The sequence below is a fragment of the Pipistrellus hanaki genome (genome assembly GCF_964339955.1).
Source record: "Pipistrellus hanaki genome assembly, chromosome: 11".
NCBI lineage: Eukaryota > Metazoa > Chordata > Mammalia > Chiroptera > Vespertilionidae > Pipistrellus > Pipistrellus hanaki.
The window spans coordinates 70980663-70999189 of NC_140513.1; the positions used below are offsets into that span (position 1 = coordinate 70980663).

Genomic DNA, 18527 nt, shown 5'->3' on the forward strand with positions numbered 1-18527 from the left:
CGGGTGCCCTCCGTGTCCCACCTCGTGGCCGGGGAAAGAGGGCTCAGCGTCAGGTTTGTGTGTAAAGCCCATGGACAAGAAGCCGTTGCGGCTGCCCACGCAGTGCCCACGCTGTCACCCAGATCCCCTCTCACGGTCCCTGGGAATCTGGTGAGGGCGCCGTCAGCACTGGCTGGCATCCTGCTGCTCACAGGAGCACTGACGCTCCTGGGTGGTCCTGGGTGGTCCCCTCTGTGACCCCCCTGTCCCGGGCAGCTGGTCCAGGAAGGGAAGCCACGCCCAAGCGGGGTGACAGACCCCAGACAGCACCTGCAGTCCACGGTCACATCTGATCACACCAGATCATAATTTGTATGCTGATCAGAATAGAGTGCATGCATACCACACATGTGTGTAGACATGTGTGCATGTGTGCACAGATGAACCCATACATGAATGTACACGAGTACACACAAGCGCAGGTACTCAAATACACACGCCATGCCTATTCAAAAGGAAATAAACACAGAAACTCGTATACATGCATGTGTGTGCGCAGACATGTGTGTATGCCATCTGGTGAATTAGCCCTTTCCCTTGCTGCTTGCTGTTTGCTGGGTGCGTATTTTCCCCGCCACCGCCCCTGGCGTGCTCCACGGCCATTTTGGTGGGAAGCTGCCCTGTGACCGGCAGAGATGGCTCAGAGCGCCTCGGGCCTGCGTTCCTGGCATCGAAGGTGGATCGTGCCCTCCCCGTGAGCCAGTACCGTTTGGGGTAGGCAATGGGGTGACGTGTGACCTGTCCTCCTGGTGGGCCCGTCTCGTGTTAAAGGCAGGACAGCACACGGGAAGGCGGAGTGCTAGAGCTGACGCAGCTCCCAAACTTCCTCCCGCTGTGCCCACGAATACGAGGTCTGTGCCCCGGTGCTTGCCTCCGAGGTGGCGGCGTGTGCGTGGAGGTGTGGACTGTGCTCTGCTCAGAGTTTCAAATTATACAAAACCATCGTTCTTGGCTGAAAATAGAAGAGATCCAGCCCTTCCTAAGTCATAAGCAACCGAGCAGCCCCACGCCGGCCCTCCTGCCGGGGGTGGTGTTTAAAGCCTGTGGGGAGGAGAGGCCATCAGGAGTCCGGCACCCGCTGATGAGGCGTGTGGCCAGAGCGGGATGGGGCGCAGAGAGAACTCTGCCTCTGGGTGGGAGCGCCCAGGGAAAGGCGACTGAGGAAAACATGTTCTCTCTCCTAAACCATGTGGGCAGCCCATGGGGCGGCAGACCCTGCCTCCACCAGCACCCGGGGCTTTGGTCAGGGCTGCTCTGCAGCCGGAAGCTGTGGTCGGCCAGTCATCCGGTTCCTGCGGGCGTGGGGCCCGCAGGCCGTGCGGACGGCGCTTCCGTCCCGGGAGCCTCTGCCTCTGCTCCCACGAGCCACTGCCTCCCCGCTGCACAGAGCCTGAGCGTGTGTTTCTCTAACAGTTCAGTCCATTTTTACCGGCCCCATCAGGACACGTGATTTTTTCATGGAAAATTTTTAATTGGTTTTATCTTTATCGATTTCTGGGAGGAAGGGAGAGGAAGAAAGAGATAGAACATCAATGAGAAGAGAGAATCATTGATCGCCTGCCTCCTGCATGCCCCACCCTGGAGATGGAGCCCACAGCCTGGACATGTGCCCTGACCGGGAGTCGAACCGTGACCTCCTGGTTCAGGGTCGACACTCAGCCCCTGGGCCACCCGGCCGCCAAGCATGTGATGTAAAGTGAAGAAGTTTACACCGTTGTGAGAAAAGAGCGCCTCCTCCCGTCTAGTTCCTTTGTCCCTGGACTTCCTGCCTCGGCACTTCTCCACAGGTGTTTGCTCAGAGCTGCCGGGCGCCCAGGGTTCCTTAGCTGGCCACGCCCATCCCAGGCACCGCAGACTGACAGTGAAGATGGCGGCCTGGCGCGGGCACAGAACGCCATCGGTGCCCCTGGCAGCGAGAACGGGAGCAGGGTGGGGTCGGAGGCGAGGAGGGGTCGGGCGGAGGTGGGCGCTGCTTAGATGGCGTGGTGGTGCTGGCAGGGCCTGGGATGGCCGAGGCGGCACTGCCGCTGCCCGAGCTCCAGGCGTCTCTGCTCAGGCCGCCGCGGAGCCTGTGTCTGCGCTGTTAACGAAAAAACCATTGAAACCTGTAAAGAATTTTTTTTTTATGAGTTTATTTGAGCCAAAACTGTCGACATATGCTGGGAAGCAGAACCTCAACAGATTGAGATAATGCTCCGAAGAATGGCGGCTTACATTTCTCTATTTATACACCGAAATCAAAGGAGGGACATAGGTGGGTTACATGAAATTCATTGGTGACGGAGTAAGGAGGCAGGAGAAAGCAAAGCGGTGGGAAACTCCTGGGATTGGATAAAAAGTAAAATGATGGACGTGTACTCAGGTGAGTGCAGGAACAATTAACATGATAACGAAGGAATTTGAGGCATCTGTCCTGGCCCCCACCACATTTGGTTGTTCCCCAGGGGCTCCGGAAAAAGGGAAGTTACAAGTTACCCAGACATCTCATAGATATGTTATCTTAGAGGCAAACAGGCAAATGGGCTCAGTAAAAAGATCAAAGTTGATCTTTGGGAAAATATCTGGGACATGACTACCTACTATAACCTGTTAGATATTTAATTTTCAAACCATCTTTTGTGGTTATCTTAGGTCTCTGGGTTTGCAAGACTGCCACGCAGGCCTTCCCTGAGCTTGTCAGGTTAGCATGTGGCTCTTTTCTTTCACAGCGCCGTGTGTGCGGAGTCTGTGCGCCGTGTGTGCGGGTTCCGCGGAGTCTGTGCGCTGTGTGTGCGGAGTCTGTGCGCCGTGTATGCGGGTTCCGCGGAGTCTGTGCGCCGTGTGTGGGGTTCCGCGGAGTCTGTGCGCCGTTTGTGCGGAGTCTGTGCGCCGTGTGTGCGGGTTTCGCGGAGTCTGTGCGCCGTGTGTGGGGTTCCGCGGAGTCTGTGCGCCGTGTGTGCGGGTTCCGCGGAGTCTGTGCGCCGTGTGTGCGGAGTCTGTGCGCCGTGTGTGGGGTTCCGCGGAGTCTGTGCGCCGTGTGTGGGGTTCCGCGGAGTCTGTGCGCCGTGTGTGGGGTTCCGCGGAGTCTGTGCGCCGTGTGTGGGGTTCCGCGGAGTCTGTGCGCCGTGTGTGCGGAGTCTGTGCGCCGTGTGTGCGGGTTCCGCGGAGTCTGTGCGCCGTGTGTGGGGTTCCTGCGGGCATTCCGCCCTCGGACACGGGTCGCTAACGAGCCCTCACGTTGGAAGCGCAGCACGGTGCGGGAGACTCACCGGGCGGCTTCTGGAGCCCCTGGTGCCTCACTCGCCTGCAAAGCGCAGGACGGCAGGTCCCCGCCCAAGGCCGGGAGAGCCCCTCTGCAGAGGACAGCCTCGGCCACGTCCCGCCTCTCTCCTCCTGCGCGGCGTCTGAGTGCGGTCACGCCTGGCTGTGGTGTGGGGTGCACAGGCCCTGTCTGTGGTAGTTGTGTTGGTGCACAGCCCAGGAGCCGGGCGGCACTGCAGGACTTGAAAAGCCGGTAATGCCTCTCTGGCCCTTTTGGGGAAGGGGTGCCGCCCCCAGGATGTGCCAGTTGCTGTGGAGAGTGGTCAGGATGGGGAAAGAAGCCGGGGCCTGGCGGGGGGCCTCCAGGCCGGGAGGAGGAAGTGCAGAGGGGGCTGGCGAGGCCGGCGGGAGCAGAGGAGGCGTGGGGTGCCCCCGGCTCCCCAGTGGCAAGCACCAGCAGCGAAAGTCCCCATGAGTGCTTCCCTCGTGAAGCAGAGCTGAGCCCCGTGTCCACGTGTAAAAATAAAGAGAAGAAAGACCTAGTAAGCCCGCTGCTGGGCTTTTCGGGCCAGACAGGGACGCTGAGAGCGTAGGGGAGCAGAAAGGTCACTTCCGGTGGGAGGGGGGAAGGGCCCTGGAGGACTTCCTGGAGGCAGTGGCTTGAATGGGTGAACAGAAGCCAAAATTTCTCCCAGACGCTCTGGACGTTTGGGTTGGCCTGGTGTGTGTGTGTGTGGGGGGGGGGGGAGTCAGCCTGGACTAGTGCTGTGTGTGGATGGTGTGGGGCCTCTGTGGGGAGCGAGTGAGGAAGCTGGCTGCCCCGTGGCTGTCGCTGAGGCGTGGCCAAGTCCAGAGCCTGGCGGTGATGCTGGGTGAGGGGACAGACTGGCGTGGGTTGGCTTGGGGTGGGAGGAAGAGAAGGGGGAGGTGACGGCCAGCTCCCGGGCCTCCGCCGGGGGACGGGGGCTGCCCCCCCATCTGGGAAGAGGGGCGTGGTGAGGAGGGGAGCAGGGTGGGCCGTGCAGTCCCGGGGCAGTGTGTCTATGAGTGAGGGTGGCTCTGCGGTGACTGAACGTGCTTCCCGCTGTGCCGGGCAAGGGGCCGCCTCTGCTCGGCGCTGTGGGGTTGGAGCTCCTTCCTGAGAAGCCAGGGGTCCCTCTCTGAGTGCCACTGGGGTCCCGGGGGGCCATGGGGCAAACCCCCCGGATGGCCTTCTCGCTGGCCTGTGGCTCACTGCAGGGAACCTCGCAGACAGCTGGGGGGCAGGTGGCGTGTGGGTGGAGGAGGCGGGGACCCCAGCCCCACAGGCCGTGCTCTCAGGGAGGTGCTTCTCAGTGACGGCAGCCCAGGACCTCTGCTGCAGGGCTGGGGGATGGACCCCACCCCGAGGGCGAGGTCACAGCAGCCGTGTGTGCACTCCACACTGCAGCCTCCGCTGCCCCTCACTCTCCACGCGGCTGTCGTTCTGGGAAGCACACGGGACCTGGGAAGCCGGAGTCTCCGAGGAAACAGAAACTCTGTTCCTCCCATCGCGTGAGCTGGGCAGCCAGGCAGCATCTGTCCGTCTGCACCTCTGTCTGTCCTGCCTTCCTGGCAGCTCAGGGCGGGAAGCACTGACTCCTGCAGCTTGGCTTTGCTCCAGGGCACCTGGGGTGCGGTGTCCGTCCCCCCCGGAGCTCTCTGAGACCCCGCAGAGGAGCCCGCAGGTGGGGGCTGGGAGACACTGAGCACAGACATCAGGCACCATGGCCCCGCGTCCTGACTGCAGCCCTTTTGTTCTCTTCCAGATTTCTCCAGAAGGTCGGAAAGAAGCCCGCTGCTCAAGAACAGGAGGCTCGTGACGTTTGCAGAGGCGAGAGCCACCTGACCCCCCAAGCGTGCTGAGAAATGTGGGTCCTCAGGGGTCACGGTGCCCGTCAGCTCCAGGCAGTGCTGCGGGTCAGGGCCCCGGGGCTGTGAGTGACCCCCGGACACTCGCCGCGGCCTCGCCGCCCACAGGCATCGCTGCGGAAGCCTGCCGCCCCGCCAGGAGGATGTGTGCCCGCGCCGGGGGGCCGCTCACCGCCCTCGCCGTGGTGTTTGGGGCAGCGGTGGCGTTTGCACCCATCCCTAGGATCACCTGGGAGCACACAGGTGAGGGCAGAAGTGCAGCAGGTGCCGACGGCGTCTGTCATGGTGCCCACGTGTGTGCCCACATGTGCACACCGCTGGCCGCTGGCCCTGCGCTCTGGCCCTGGTGTGTGAGCAGGCGGCCTGCACGCTGTGGTGGGAGATGCTTCGGCAGTTGGGAACGCTCATGGCCTTGCAGGGCCGGCTGACCTGGTCTCTAAGCCAGGGCCTGAAGGAAGCCCGCCGCGTGCCTGCTGGCAGTCAGTGCCCAAGGCCCGGGCACCAGCCACACTGGGTCCTGTTTGGGGATGTTAACTGCGTGCAGCTGAGCTCTGGCCAGTGGTCCCCATTTGCTGTTTACTGGGTTCTTTTGCATTTATTTCCTCTTGGGAGCTGTGTCTGGGGACCGGGACCCCAGCTTTCCAGGTGCACGGCTGAGCGAGGGGAGCCCCAGGGCTCCGGGCAGCAGGGGTGGGGGGCCTCCATCCGTGTGCGCGGTCTCCACACGGTCTCAGAGGGCAGGAGGCGGGAACTCCTAGCTCAGGAGTGACACCAGAGCATGATGGCGCAGAAAGCCACGCTGAGAACACTCACATTGGCGCTGGGGAGGGTGAGAAGCCGCTCCTGAGGAAACAGTGTTACCTGGTGGCCAGCCTGCCTTCCTCCCGCTCCACACAGCCTCTGCTCAGCGGGCCTCGCAGGCGCGAGTGCCGGTTCTCCCGGAGTTAGCGGTGTGTGCTGTTGTCCCTGGCCAATGCTTGGTTAGGGATATGTGCATTGAAGTAGATTTTATTAAAGGTAGATCTTTTTGTTTTTAAGAAAAAGAAAATCCTAAATACAATAGTTAAATTCTGTATGCACCTAACCAGAGGTTAGCGTTTGGCGGGGGAAGGAGCTGCGTGGTCAGCAGCGTGAGGGGCCTGGCCCGTCGTCCCCGGAGGTCGCCGGCCATGGCGCCAGGCCGTGCTGCAGCGGTCACTCCCCCAGCACTCGCCCACGTCGAGGGCATGCTCCTGGGGGTGACGCTGCCTGAGGCTCGGGGGCGTGGTTTGGGACTCACACCTTGGGCTTCAGGGAGCCAGACCCGCCCTGCTCAGCGCCTGGCTCGGGCCTCTCCGGGGTCCACGCTCCTGGTGGCCGCCCCGCGGTCTGCTCCGCCCAGAGGTGCCTGAGCCCGGGCTGGCGGCCGGCCCCGGGGCAGCGGGTCCACGCCGGCCCTCCAGGTGGCACACCTGAGTGAGAAGGTGCTCAGAAACTCCTAACGCGCCCGCTCTCCCCAGAGGTGCAGCTGGCGCGGTTCCACCAGCCGGGCATCTTCAACTACTCGGCCCTGCTGCTGAGCGCGGACGCGGACACCCTGTACGTGGGCGCCCGGGAGGCCGTGTTTGCCGTGGACGCTCTCAACGTCTCCCAGAAGCGGCACGAGGTAGGCCCGGGCACCTGCCCCTGCGGTCCAGGCCGCAGCCCCTCCTGCTGTTTCCTCCAATCGCACACAGCTCCCCCGGGCACAGGCCCTCTCCGGCCGTGCCGCCCCCTGCGCGCCTCACAGACTCCCGTCCGTGGGCCGCGGGCCCTGCCATCCGGAAGCTTCCTTCCTGCTGTGTCCACACAGCCCCGGCTCAGGGGTCCCCCACATCCTCACCAGGAACCACCCCTTCAGCTGGGTGTCTGAAGGTCTTATAGGCACCGTCGTCAGGCTGCACAGGAGCAGAGGGAGTGCTGAGACAGACCCCACCCCAGCCCCCCACCCTGCTCCAGGGCAGGGCTGGCCCGTCCTCCCCACGTCCCCACCCGCCACTCGCTCCACGAGGCTTTGAAGCAAAACCCAGACACAGAGTCTTCATCTTCTAAGTGTCTCCCTGGGCATCTCCTACAGGAAGGACTCCTTTTTCCCAAAAATAACCGAAATACCACGATCACAGCCAAACAGCAGTGCTGTCGCGTAACCTGTTCAGCTCCACAGACGCGCTCATGGTGACGTTTGTTCGGTTTGAGCCAGTGGTGACCAGGCCGCCGTGCCCGGCGCTCTGTCCTCGGCCCGTTCCCGGCCGCCCGGGGCCCCCTGGCTGGCAGAGCCACCGCAGGCGCTCCTCCGGCCTCCACCACTGCAGCCAGAGCTCCTGTGCGCCCGGGATTGAGAAACGGGATTTCCAGCCCCCTCTCCATTTGTGACCAGGAATGGCCTCTGAAGGGGAAATGGCCTGGCCCGTGTGGCTCTGAGGTTGAGCATCAACCCGGGAGCTCCACCCGTAGGGGTGCATGCCGGAGGCAGCCGATCGATGATATTCCTCTCTCGTCGATGTTTCTGTCTATCTTTCTCCCGTACCCTCTCTCTCTAAAAAAAGAATTAATAAATAAAGAGGACATGCCTGTCGCCAGCTAGTCCTGTCTTTCTACAGGAAGACCGTGAGTTTTTGTTGGTTTTTCAGGGTAACCCTAACGTGTTTGAAGTCCTTGATCATCGGCATTCCTTTGGGACCTCACTTGAGGCCCAGACAGCCCCCTCCAGACCAGGGCAGCCTCTGGCCTGAGAGGCCATAGTGTTGGGGTACCTTTCTCAGGCTCAGACACCAAGGTGCCAGGTCCCGTGTGTGTACTTCCTGCTCCACAGCTCTCCCTGTATGTTCTGTTTTGTTTTGTCCTAATCTCCACATCTAGCCTGGCCCGGTCTCTGTTAGACACGCAATGGAGCTTCTGGCCACTGCCCTTCGCAGATGAGGTGCAGTGTGCCCCCGGTGCCGGGCCGAGCAGCCTCGCTCTGCGTGGCTTCGCCGTGGCCCCGGAGCGAGGGAGAGGCCTCTGGGCCTCAGGTCTCCGGCCTCTCCGCAGAGGAGGAAAAAGCAGAAGCCACACCCGTGAGCCAGGTCACATCCCACCTTCCTGCGTCCCGTAGACAGTGATGAAGTTGCCTGCGTCCTCATTGCTGAAGGAAGCTGCTGTTGGAAATGGACTGGGTCCTGCTCCCTGTGTCCGAGGGCTCCGTTTCTGCGGGGACCCATGGCTATTAGCTCTGCCCCGGACGGGACGCCCGCCCGCTTCGGGGCCGGGACGGCGGCTGATTCCCTGGGGAAATACGTACATTTGGCATCAATCCTGGAATAGCACTCGGGGAGGTGGGGCCACTGGGGAAAGGAGAGGCGGGTGGGAGCCCTCGGTCCTGGCTCTGCATCTGGAGGGCCAGGGACCCTGCTCGCCGGCAGCCTGGTGAGAGAGGCAGGAGCCGGCCCGGCGCGGCTGCCGGCCTGTGAGCCGTGCCGACCGATCTGCCGAGCGGACAGGGAAGCAGCGCAGGAGTCTCTGTAGCGGAGAAGAGAAACCTCCTTGGAAGCGCCTCCAGTCTGCCTTGTTGATAAGTGTAATCACCACGTCCAGTGGTGCAGGGTCTGCTGCTGCTGGCAGTGAGTAACGGGCCTGGGAGGGCCTCCAGGCCGCGCGGACTGGGAGCCGGCCTCGTCCGCTCCTGCCTCTCATGCCATCTCGGATTTCTGTGTCGGAGGCGTCGGCCCTGCCGTGTGGCTTCATAAACGGCATTCTGTGTCAGCGTCGGCCTCTGGACGGCTGTGCCCTCAGTGACTCCCCTTCCCCCACAGGCGTACTGGAAGGTCTCGGAAGATAAGCAAGCCAGATGCGCAGAAAAGGGGAAGTCCAAACAGGTACCTTTTTTTTTTTTGCTGCAGAAGCCCAGGTGAGTTCTGGCCGCTGACCCTGCTGCTCTGAATGCAGCCTGGGCCTTGAGTCAGGTCTCTCACGGCTCACCCACCCCTCTGTTCCTCAGAAGCAAACAGAGTGGGGTTTGAGTTTAACTGACTGAAATTACTCTTAGGGCCTGAGACTTGGGCTGTGGGAAGGATTTCTGGTGCCGGGGGTTGCCATAGGATTCCTGGATTGGGGCCCCTCTCACCCCTGGGGATCTGCCCTCTCCAGGGGCGCCGCACCTCCGTGTGCTGGCCGTGCGGGAGCTCGGGCGTGCTCTGTGTCCGTCGCTCTGGTTACCCGCCCACCGGAGCTGGGCAGGCGTCAGTCTCGGGGTCTCAGAGCCCCATCTGCTGTGGTAGTTGGTGAGCCGGTTATGGTAAATTTCAGCAGTTGTTGGCTATTTTCAAAATGAAACTTTTTAAATAAAAAGACCAGTATTTTTTTCATAAACATTTTTAGCAAATGCTGGGTGCTATCACTAAAGTCGCCGTGACTAAAGCTGCTTCGGGAAACGAGGGGCAGTGCGGGCCCCGTGGTGACACCGGCCGTCCCTGGGCGTTGTCTTCAGGCTGAATTGCCGCGGAGCCTGCCCACCGGCCGCCGGCCAGGTCACTCCCGCGCAGGCCGGAGGCACGAATTACTCCAACCAGATCTAAGGCCGTCGCCGCAGAGCAGCTTCCCCCAGGGGCATAATTTCAGCCGAGAGCACACACAGCCCCAGCACATGGCACTGAAATAGCGAGTGGGTTCCTAAGTGGCCCCGGCTTCCCTGCGGCCTTTCTAATGTGGGCCAGGCTCGGAGCCCTCCGCGGGCCAGCCTCTCCCCTGGCCGGGCAGCTGGACACAGCCCAACCCTAAGCACCGGTTCCAGTTTCACGGGTTGGGGCGGGAGGGTGGGGCCCCAGAGAGGAGGGCGGAGGACCTGCTCAGCGTGCCCTGCAGGCCTGGCACCAGCGCGTGGTCTGCTCAGTGGGCATACCGCTGTTCTGTGGGGTCAGCTCCACTGCTGCGTGCCAGCTCTCTCCTCTGGATACAAATCAGTGCTGCAGGGCCGCCTCCTGGCCCTGGCCGCGGCTGCGGGCCTGCAGAGAAGCACTCGGTCCAGCGGCAGGAGGCTCTCCCGGGGGGCGGGTCTCTGCCTGCTCTGCCTCAGCTGCAGGGCGGGGCCGGTGAGAAGGCACAGCCAGCGCACGGGCAGAGCTGCGTGTCGGGGAGCCCGGGGCGGCACCTCTGGGTTCCGAGCTTGGGAGTGCACGGTGCCACCAGTGCGATGTGGGGGGCGTCCGGAGGGAGCTGGTGGCGGTTAACGGGGCGTTTTTCTTTCTTGTAGACCGAATGTCTCAACTACATCCGAGTGCTCCAGCCGCTTGGCACCACTGCCCTTTACGTGTGTGGGACCAATGCCTTCCAGCCGGCCTGTGACCACCTGGTGAGCCCGGCCCGGCAGCGTTACCGAGAGCGGGGCTCCGGCAGCCGAGGGGCTGCCTTCCAGCTGGCGGCTCTGACTCCAGGCTCTGCCTCCTCTGTCTGCAGACCGTCATGGCGGGGGTGCGGGCAGGGCCCTGACTGGCCCTGAGGGTGTGGGAGCCGGGAGCGGGCGCCGTCCCTGGCGTGCGCTCCCTCGGGGCCTGGACGGCGCGTCTGGAAGCAGTGCCGGCAGAGCGGCCTCGGTGACGGTGCGGACGTCCGGTGACACTTCCTTCCATTCGCCTGCAGGACCTGGCGTCCTTTCGGTTCCTGGGGAGACACGACGACGGCAAAGGAAGGTGTCCCTTCGACCCGGCGCAGAGCTACACGTCGGTGATGGTTGGTGAGTCGGTGCCCGTCGCCGGCAGGGCTGTGCCGACACGCCGGGCTCACAGGACGCGGCGCCTCTCCTCCTCGGGTCCCTGCGTCCCCTCCAGAGCCTGTGCTCAGAGGGCGCCACGTCTCTGTAGGGCCTCTGCTCGGCGCCTGAACGTATTGCCTGGGCTGTTCCTGCTGTGTGCGCTCTGAGGGGAGAGGGCTGTGGCTGAGCCGGTGGGACTCGCACGGAGGCGGGAGGCCCTGGCCCACGTGCGCCCTCCGTCCCTGAGCTGCTTCCTGCCCCGGGAATCCCGGGTTCATAAAGCGCAGTTGGACCAGGAGCCTGAGACTCGGTGCGGGGAGGGCGGAGGAGAGCGAGGTGCTGAGCGCCCGCCCCGCGCTGACGCCCTCCTCTCTCCGGGCCCAGACGGGGAGCTGTACTCCGGGACGTCCTACAACTTCCTGGGCAGCGAGCCCATCATCTCCCGGAACTCCTCCCACAGTCCTCTGAGGACGGAGTACGCCATACCTTGGCTCAACGGTAAGCGGCGGGTCCCCACGGGCGTGTCCACTAAGCAGCCGCCTCGCCGGGACTGCCCTAGACACTGCATCTCTAGAACCTTCTTCCGGCTCCGCCTCACGTGGGCCCCGCGCGCTCGTCACTGGTGCGCGGGCGCCCCGAGCCACGTAAGGCCGCCTCCTCCCCGTCCCCCGGGGCATGCAGCGGCTTCCGTGGAGCGGGCTCTGAGGGCGGGGAGCTCAGGCGGCGATCGGCCTGGGATGGGATGGGAACATGTCACCTCGGGCAGCACGTGTCCACGTCACCTTCGTGGAGCAGATAGCTCAGGCCACTCACGAGGCCTTTCTCGTGGGCGCCAGCCAGCAGCCTGGGCCCTGAGCCTCCTGGACCCTCAGCCGGACTTGCAGCGGGGCGGTCTGAGGGCCGGCAGCGGCTCCTCTGCGGGCGGCAGGGCAGCGGAGCGCGGGGCCGGCCCTGCGGGCGGGAGTTAGTCTGAGGCTCGAGCTGTTTAACCAGCAAATGCACCTCTGCTCAGGGGTCTCCGCACGTGGGGACGGTCTGGCTGCCGGGCCCGGGCTGCCTGCCAGGTGGAAGGCCCAGCCTGCGTTCTGGGGTGGGTCCGGCGAGATGCTTCAGAACCACAGCCAGGGCACTCGAGGCCGAGAAGGGCGAGATGGGCACCCCATCGCTCCAGACCCTGCAGTGTGCTTGGGCAAGACATGCACCTCCATGTCTTGTAGGGACACATGTGCAGGGACATGTCCGGGTCCCTCTGTGTGTGCGGGGCCGTGCCGGGACCTGTGTGTGCGGGGCCGTGCCAGGACCCTCTGTGCGGGGCCGTGCCAGGACCCTCTGTGCGGGGCCGTGCCGGGACCTGTGTGTGCGGGGCCGTGCCGGGACCTGTGTGTGCGGGGCCGTGCCGGGACCTGTGTGTGCGGGGCTGTGCCGGGACCTGTGTGTGCGGGGCCGTGCCGGGACCTGTGTGTGCGGGGCCGTGCCGGGACCTGTGTGTGCGGGGCCGTGCCAGGACCTGTGTGTGCGGGGCCGTGCCGGACCCTCTGTGTGGGGCCGTGCCGGGACCTGTGTGTGTGTGCGGGGCCGTGCCGGGACCTGTGTGTGCGGGGCCGTGCCGGGACCTGTGTGTGCGGGGCCGTGCCGGGACCTGTGTGTGCGGGGCCGTGCCGGGACCTGTGTGTGCGGGGCCGTGCCGGGACCTGTGTGTGCGGGGCCGTGCCGGGACCTGTGTGTGCGGGGCCGTGCCGGACCCTCTGTGTGGGGCCGTGCCGGGACCTGTGTGTGTGTGCGGGGCCGTGCCGGGACCTGTGTGTGCGGGGCCGTGCCGGGACCTGTGTGTGCGGGGCCGTGCCGGGACCTGTGTGTGCGGGGCCGTGCCGGGACCTGTGTGTGCGGGGCCGTGCCGGGCCCTCTGTGCGGGGCCGTGCCGGGACCTGTGTGTGCGGGGCCGTGCCGGGACCTGTGTGTGCGGGGCCGTGCCGGGACCTGTGTGTGCGTGCGGGGCCGTGCCGGGACCTGTGTGTGCGGGGCCGTGCTGGGACCTGTGTGTGCGGGGCCGTGCCGGGACCTGTGTGTGCGGGGCCGTGCCGGGACCTGTGTGTGCGGGGCCGTGCCGGGACCTGTGTGTGCGTGCGGGGCCGTGCCGGGACCTGTGTGTGCGGGGCCGTGCCGGGACCTGTGTGTGCGGGGCCGTGCCGGGACCTGTGTGTGCGGGGCCGTGCCGGGACCTGTGTGTGCGGGGCCGTGCCGGGCCCTCTGTGCGGGGCCGTGCCGGACCCTCTGTGCGGGGCCGTGCCGGGACCTGTGTGTGCGGGGCCGTGCCGGGACCTGTGTGTGCGGGGCCGTGTCGGGACCTGTGTGTGTGTGCGGGGCCGTGCCGGGACCTGTGTGTGCGGGGCCGTGCTGGGACCTGTGTGTGCGGGGCCGTGCCGGGACCTGTGTGTGCGGGGCCGTGTCGGGACCTGTGTGTGCGGGGCCGTGCCGGGACCTGTGTGTGCGGGGCCGTGCCAGGACCTGTGTGTGCGGGGCCGTGCCGGACCCTCTGTGCGGGGCCGTGCCGGGACCTGTGTGTGCGGGGCCGTGCCGGGACCTGTGTGTGCGGGGCCGTGCCAGGACCTGTGTGTGTGCGGGGCCGTGCCAGGACCTGTGTGTGCGGGGCCGTGCCGGGACCTGTGTGTGCGGGGCCGTGCCGGGACCTGTGTGTGTGTGCGGGGCCGTGCCGGGACCTGTGTGTGCGGGGCCGGCTCCCCGTGTTGGGGAATAACCGGGCGGTCTCTCCCCCCAGAGCCCAGCTTCGTCCACGCCGAGGTGCTGGGCGGGAGTGTGGACGGCGCGGCGGGCGGGGACGACCGGGTGTACTTCTTCTTCACGGAGGTGTCCGTGGAGTTCGAGTTCCTCTCCAAGCTGCTGATCCCCCGGGTGGCGCGGGTGTGCAAGGTGAGCCGCTCCCGTTTCTCCTGGCTCCACCCGTGGCACGCGCCTCGCCCGGCCCCGCTCCCCTCGGTGCTGGCCTCCTGCTCAGAGGGTCTGCCCGGCGCCCGGCCCCCGCCTCCCCGGAGCGGAAGCTGTTGTCAGCGCGGCACGGGCTGGGGACCGGGGCTTCCCTCGGGGTGACGGGCGGGCCGTGTCACTGCGTCCACATAGGTCATTCCCTCCGCACCGCGTTTCTGGCTCGGGCCTGCTCTCCGGGCCGTGGCCGCAGGTGCGATGTGCGATGGTCCCTGACGTGTTTATGGAGAGCCTGGCGGGCCCAAAGCTCCTGAGCGGAGACCTGGGGGTCGGGAGGGAGAGCAGACCTGTCTCCCTTGAGGAGCATTTGGGGAAGACCAGACCATCACCACTGGCCTAGGGCGACTGGGGTGCCAGTGCGCGGCTGCTCCAGGCGCAGGCCCCTCGTGGGCGGCCACGGGCGGGCAGGCCGTGCGCGGGGCCACGGCCGCCGAGCGTGCGCAGCTCCAGCACCGTGCGGCGGCCGCGGCGGCTTTCCCCAGCGGTGGGTCCTGTGGTTGGGGGACCCTCGACCTGAGCTCGCGGGCTGTGTGCAGAGGCTCCTTCGGGCGCCCGCCGGGGTGGGTCTGCGCGTCTGCCATGCGTCTGGTTGCAGGGGGACCAGGGCGGCCTGCGGACCCTGCAGAAGAAGTGGACGACCTTCCTGAAGGCCCGGCTGCTCTGCGGCCGGCCCGATGGCAGCCTCTTCTTCAACGTGCTGCGCTCCGTGTTCGTGCTCCGGGCCCCGGACCTGCAGGAGCCCGTGCTCTACGGGGTCTTCACCCCGCAGCTGTGAGTGCCGGCGAGGGGCGGGCCCTTCACGCGCGCGTGCCCCCCCCCCCCCCCCCCCCGCCGCAGGCGGTGACTCGGCCCTCTCCCCAGGAACAACGTGGGGCTGTCAGCCGTGTGCGCCTACAGCCTGTCCGCGGCCGAGGAGGTCTTCGCCCGCGGGAAGTACATGCAGAGCGCCACCGTGGAGCAGTCCCACACCAAGTGGGTGCGCTACAGCGGGCCCGTGCCCTCGCCCAGGCCCGGGGCGGTGAGTGAGGGCTGGCCATGGCGCCTGGGGTGGGGCAGCCGGGCCGGGCCTCGCGGGGTTCGAGTGTGTCTCCGCGGAGTTCGAGTGTGTCTCCGCGGAGTTCGAGTGTGTCTCCGCGGAGTTCGAGTGTGTCTCCGCGGAGTTCGAGTGTGTCTCCGCGGAGTTCGAGTGTGTCTCCGCGGAGTTCGAGTGTGTCTCCGCGGGGTTTGAGTGTGTCTCCGTAGGAGCAGGCATCCCCCTGGGACTGGGCAGGGCCACAGGCACGCTGTCCTCCTCCTGTGTCCCGTCCTCAGCACACGTGTGCCCGCTGTTGCTGCCCACACGGGAGTCTCCTCCGGCTGCAGGGGTGTTCTGTGGCATTCGCTGTGCGAACTGTAGTCATGTCTGTCTCACTTTCTGTTTCCAACACACAATTTCTTGGCAGAGAGAGGAGCTGTGCAATCCGTTCACTAATATGAATCACGTGTTGTCTCTTAAAAGTGGTGCATTTTATGTAGAAACCAGTTTCTAGATGGATTCAGTAGTGTCCGTCTGTCCTGTGTCCCGGCGTGGAGCTGCCCGGGCCTGGGGCTGCCCCGCGTGGGGGTGCCCGGGCGTGGGGGTGCCCGGCGTGGGGGTGCCCGGGCGTGGGGGTGCCCGGCGTGGGGGTGCCCGGCGTGGGGGTGCCTGGGCGTGGGGGTGCCCGGCGTGGGGGTGCCCGGCGTGGGGGTGCCCAGCGTGGGGGTGCCTGGGCGTGGGGGTGCCCGGCGTGGGGGTGCCCTGCGTGTGGGTTCCCGGGCATGGGGGTGCCCGGTGTGGGGGTGCCCGGGCGTGGGGGTGCCTGGGCTGTGGCTCCGTGGACTGCCTTCCCCCCGACACCAGCTGCTGTGTCCTCAGCACCTTGTTCGGTAAAGCATGCTCACTGGGGACCCCGGTCTTGGCCTGTGCACACCAGGGGCTGGACACGCCTGTGCCTTCGTGCTGGTGGGACGTGGACCATGTTAGCACGTCTCTCACCAGTCTGCTCTTCTGACAGGAGAGCTGTCACATAACAAGTGTTTCTCTTCTAACTTCAAAACCTTGGTCCTTTTTTCCTTGACAAATAGGAAGATTGCCCCCCTGGTGATGTACCGTGAAACGTAATTGTATCTTGTGGGTAAAAGACAGTTGCACTCTGCACGCCACAGCTGAGTTCACATTCAGGCACCGGCCACCTTGGTTCCCCGTTTTTAAGAACTCGCTGAGGAGTTCCTAGTTCCGCACCTCCCGGCCGGCCTGTGCGTGGCCCCGTGCGCCGCGGTGACGCCGGTCTGTCCCCGCAGTGCATCGACCGCGAGGCGCGGGCCGCCAACTTCTCCAGCTCGCTCAGCCTGCCCGACAAGACGCTGCAGTTCGTCAAAGACCACCCTCTGATGGACGACTCCGTGACCCCGACGGGCAGCGGGCCCAGGCTGGTCAAAAGCGGGGTGAACTACACCCAGATCGTGGTGGACAGGACCCGGGCCCTGGACGGGGCTGCCTACGACGTCATGTTCCTCAGCACAGGTGGGCGGGCTCGTCACCCGGGGGTCCCGCTGCCCTGCGCCCGGTGCCCTGGGCAGTGTGCCGCTCTGAGAAGTCGCCACCGGGGCTTCGGGTCCCTGACCTCAGACCCCTGGCCCCGGTGAGAAACGCAGGTCCTGGCGCGGACCTGGAAGTCAGGTCTGGTAAGTCAGTCTGGGCCGGAGCCACGGAGCGGGGTCGGAGCGGGCATCTCCTCCCGCCTGTCCTGACCGCAGGGGCACTGCTCCCGGAGCCGGGCTGGGAGGCCGGTGCTGCGGTCTGGGTGCTTCCCGCCGTGCCTCTGAGCAGCGGGAAGGGGCCGCCGTGCAGGACGGCGCCCAGAGGGCGGGCGGGCCTGGAAACCGCGGCAGGCTGGTCGGATGGCACCCTGTGGGCCGTGCTGGTAAGGGTGCTGGCATCAACCACGAGCCCCTAGTTTATTCATAAAACACTGGGACTAAGCGGTCCCACTGGCTCCTGTGGTTCATTCTGCCGTGGCTTTTCCTTCTCCGTTTCTAATGCAAAGGCCCGGCCTGGGCTAAGGGAGGAGCAGAGAGGCGGAGGGCGTGTTGTCACTGACCGGGGCTCCGACCTTGCAGACCGGGGCGCCCTGCATAAGGCCGTCAGCCTGGAGGGCGACGTCCATGTCATCGAGGAGACGCAGCTCTTCCCGGACCGAGAGCCAGTGCAGACCCTGCTGCTGTCCGCCCAGAAGGTGACGGGACTGCGGGGCGGGGGCAGCCTCGCGTCTCGGGGTCCCTGAGCTGTTGGGGGACAGTGACCTCGCATCTTGGGGTCCCTGGGCTGTTGGGGGACAGTGACCTCGCATCTTGGGGTCCCTGGGCTGTTGGGGGGCAGTGACCTCGTGTCTCGGGGTCCCTGGGCTGGGCAGGAGCATTGACCTCGTGTCTCAGGGTCCCTGGGCTGTTGGGGGGCAGTGACCTCGTGTCTCGGGGTCCCTGGGCTGTTGGGGGGCAGTGACCACGTGTGTCGGGGTCCCTGGGCTGTTGGGGGGCAGTGACCTCGTGTCTCAGGGTCCCTGGGCTGGGCAGGAGCATTGACCTCGTGTCTCAGGGTCCCTGGGCTGTTGGGGGGCAGTGACCTCGTGTCTCGGGGTCCCTGGGCTGTTGGGGGGCAGTGACCACGTGTGTCGGGGTCCCTGGGCTGTTGGGGGGCAGTGACCTCGTGTCTCAGGGTCCCTGGGCTGGGCAGGGGCCGTGACCTCGTGTCTCGGGGTCACTGGGCTGGGCAGGGGCCGTGACCTCGTGTCTCGGGGTCCCTGGGCTGGGCAGGAGCCGTGACCTCGTGTCTCGGGGTCCCTGGGCTGGGCAGGGGCCGTGACCTCGTGTCTCGGGGTCCCTGGGCTGGGCAGGGGCCGTGACCTCGTGTCTCGGGGTCCCTGGGCTGGGCCAGAGGCCCTTTGTCCATCTCGCCCAGAGGAGCCACCTTGGGCCCTCACAGTCCTCTGCTCCGTGGGGTCGGGACAGAGAGGGGGCAGTCTGGGGAGATTAACTTTCTCCTGAAAGCTGGCAGAGCCTTGCTGGGTTGTTGGGGCACCACAGGATGTGTATGCGGTGCTTGCTGGCTGCAACAAAAACACTTCCGTGTCGGAGCGTGCGGGAGAGACCCGCAGTACCGCCCCGCCCCCGACGGCACGGACCCTGCGTCCGGTCAGCAGGCCTCTCCTGGAGAGGGTCAGGGCTGTGCGGCTCAGGGCGCGGCTCCGTCCTGCCGTGCCCCGGCATGTGGCCATCGCGAGCCAGCGTGAGCTCCTGCAGAGCCTGGTGCTGGGCACGGAGCTTGCAGGTCGTGGCATTTCCCTTTCATGTCCCAGGCCTTCCTTTGAGTTTCCTTCAGCCAATTACAAAAGCAAAGCCAGTTATTAGCAGTCGGGCTGAGCAGAAGCAGCCGGGGCTGGGCTTGCTCTGGTGTCCCCCGCAGAGGCGGGAGGTGTGCCCACCTCATGGCTGGAGTGGGGCTGTGGGCAGCACAGAGGGGGCCGAGCACCGGGTCGCCCGGTCCAAGCCCAGCCCCAGCCCCAGGCGCCTGACTGTGAGCCTGAGCCGGCCCGTCCTG

At 65.6% G+C, this 18527-nt stretch overlaps 1 protein-coding gene across 9 annotated transcripts in view; it reads left to right on the forward strand.

Annotated features, from left to right (window-relative positions):
* SEMA4D (semaphorin 4D) overlaps positions 1 to 18527 on the forward strand; it is an 88506-nt gene that overhangs the window by 55836 nt on the left and 14143 nt on the right. For all 9 annotated transcript variants that reach the window (XM_084899066.1, XM_084899065.1, XM_084899067.1 and 6 more), the window contains exons 3-13: positions 5067 to 5412; positions 6669 to 6814; positions 8979 to 9041; positions 10415 to 10513; positions 10801 to 10894; positions 11297 to 11410; positions 13689 to 13840; positions 14508 to 14683; positions 14774 to 14930; positions 16232 to 16454; positions 17051 to 17166. In XM_084899066.1, the coding sequence (XP_084755192.1) occupies positions 5313 to 5412; positions 6669 to 6814; positions 8979 to 9041; positions 10415 to 10513; positions 10801 to 10894; positions 11297 to 11410; positions 13689 to 13840; positions 14508 to 14683; positions 14774 to 14930; positions 16232 to 16454; positions 17051 to 17166 (1440 nt within the window). In that variant the 5' untranslated portion in view covers positions 5067 to 5312. The remainder of the gene's footprint in view (positions 1 to 5066; positions 5413 to 6668; positions 6815 to 8978; positions 9042 to 10414; positions 10514 to 10800; positions 10895 to 11296; positions 11411 to 13688; positions 13841 to 14507; positions 14684 to 14773; positions 14931 to 16231; positions 16455 to 17050; positions 17167 to 18527) is intronic.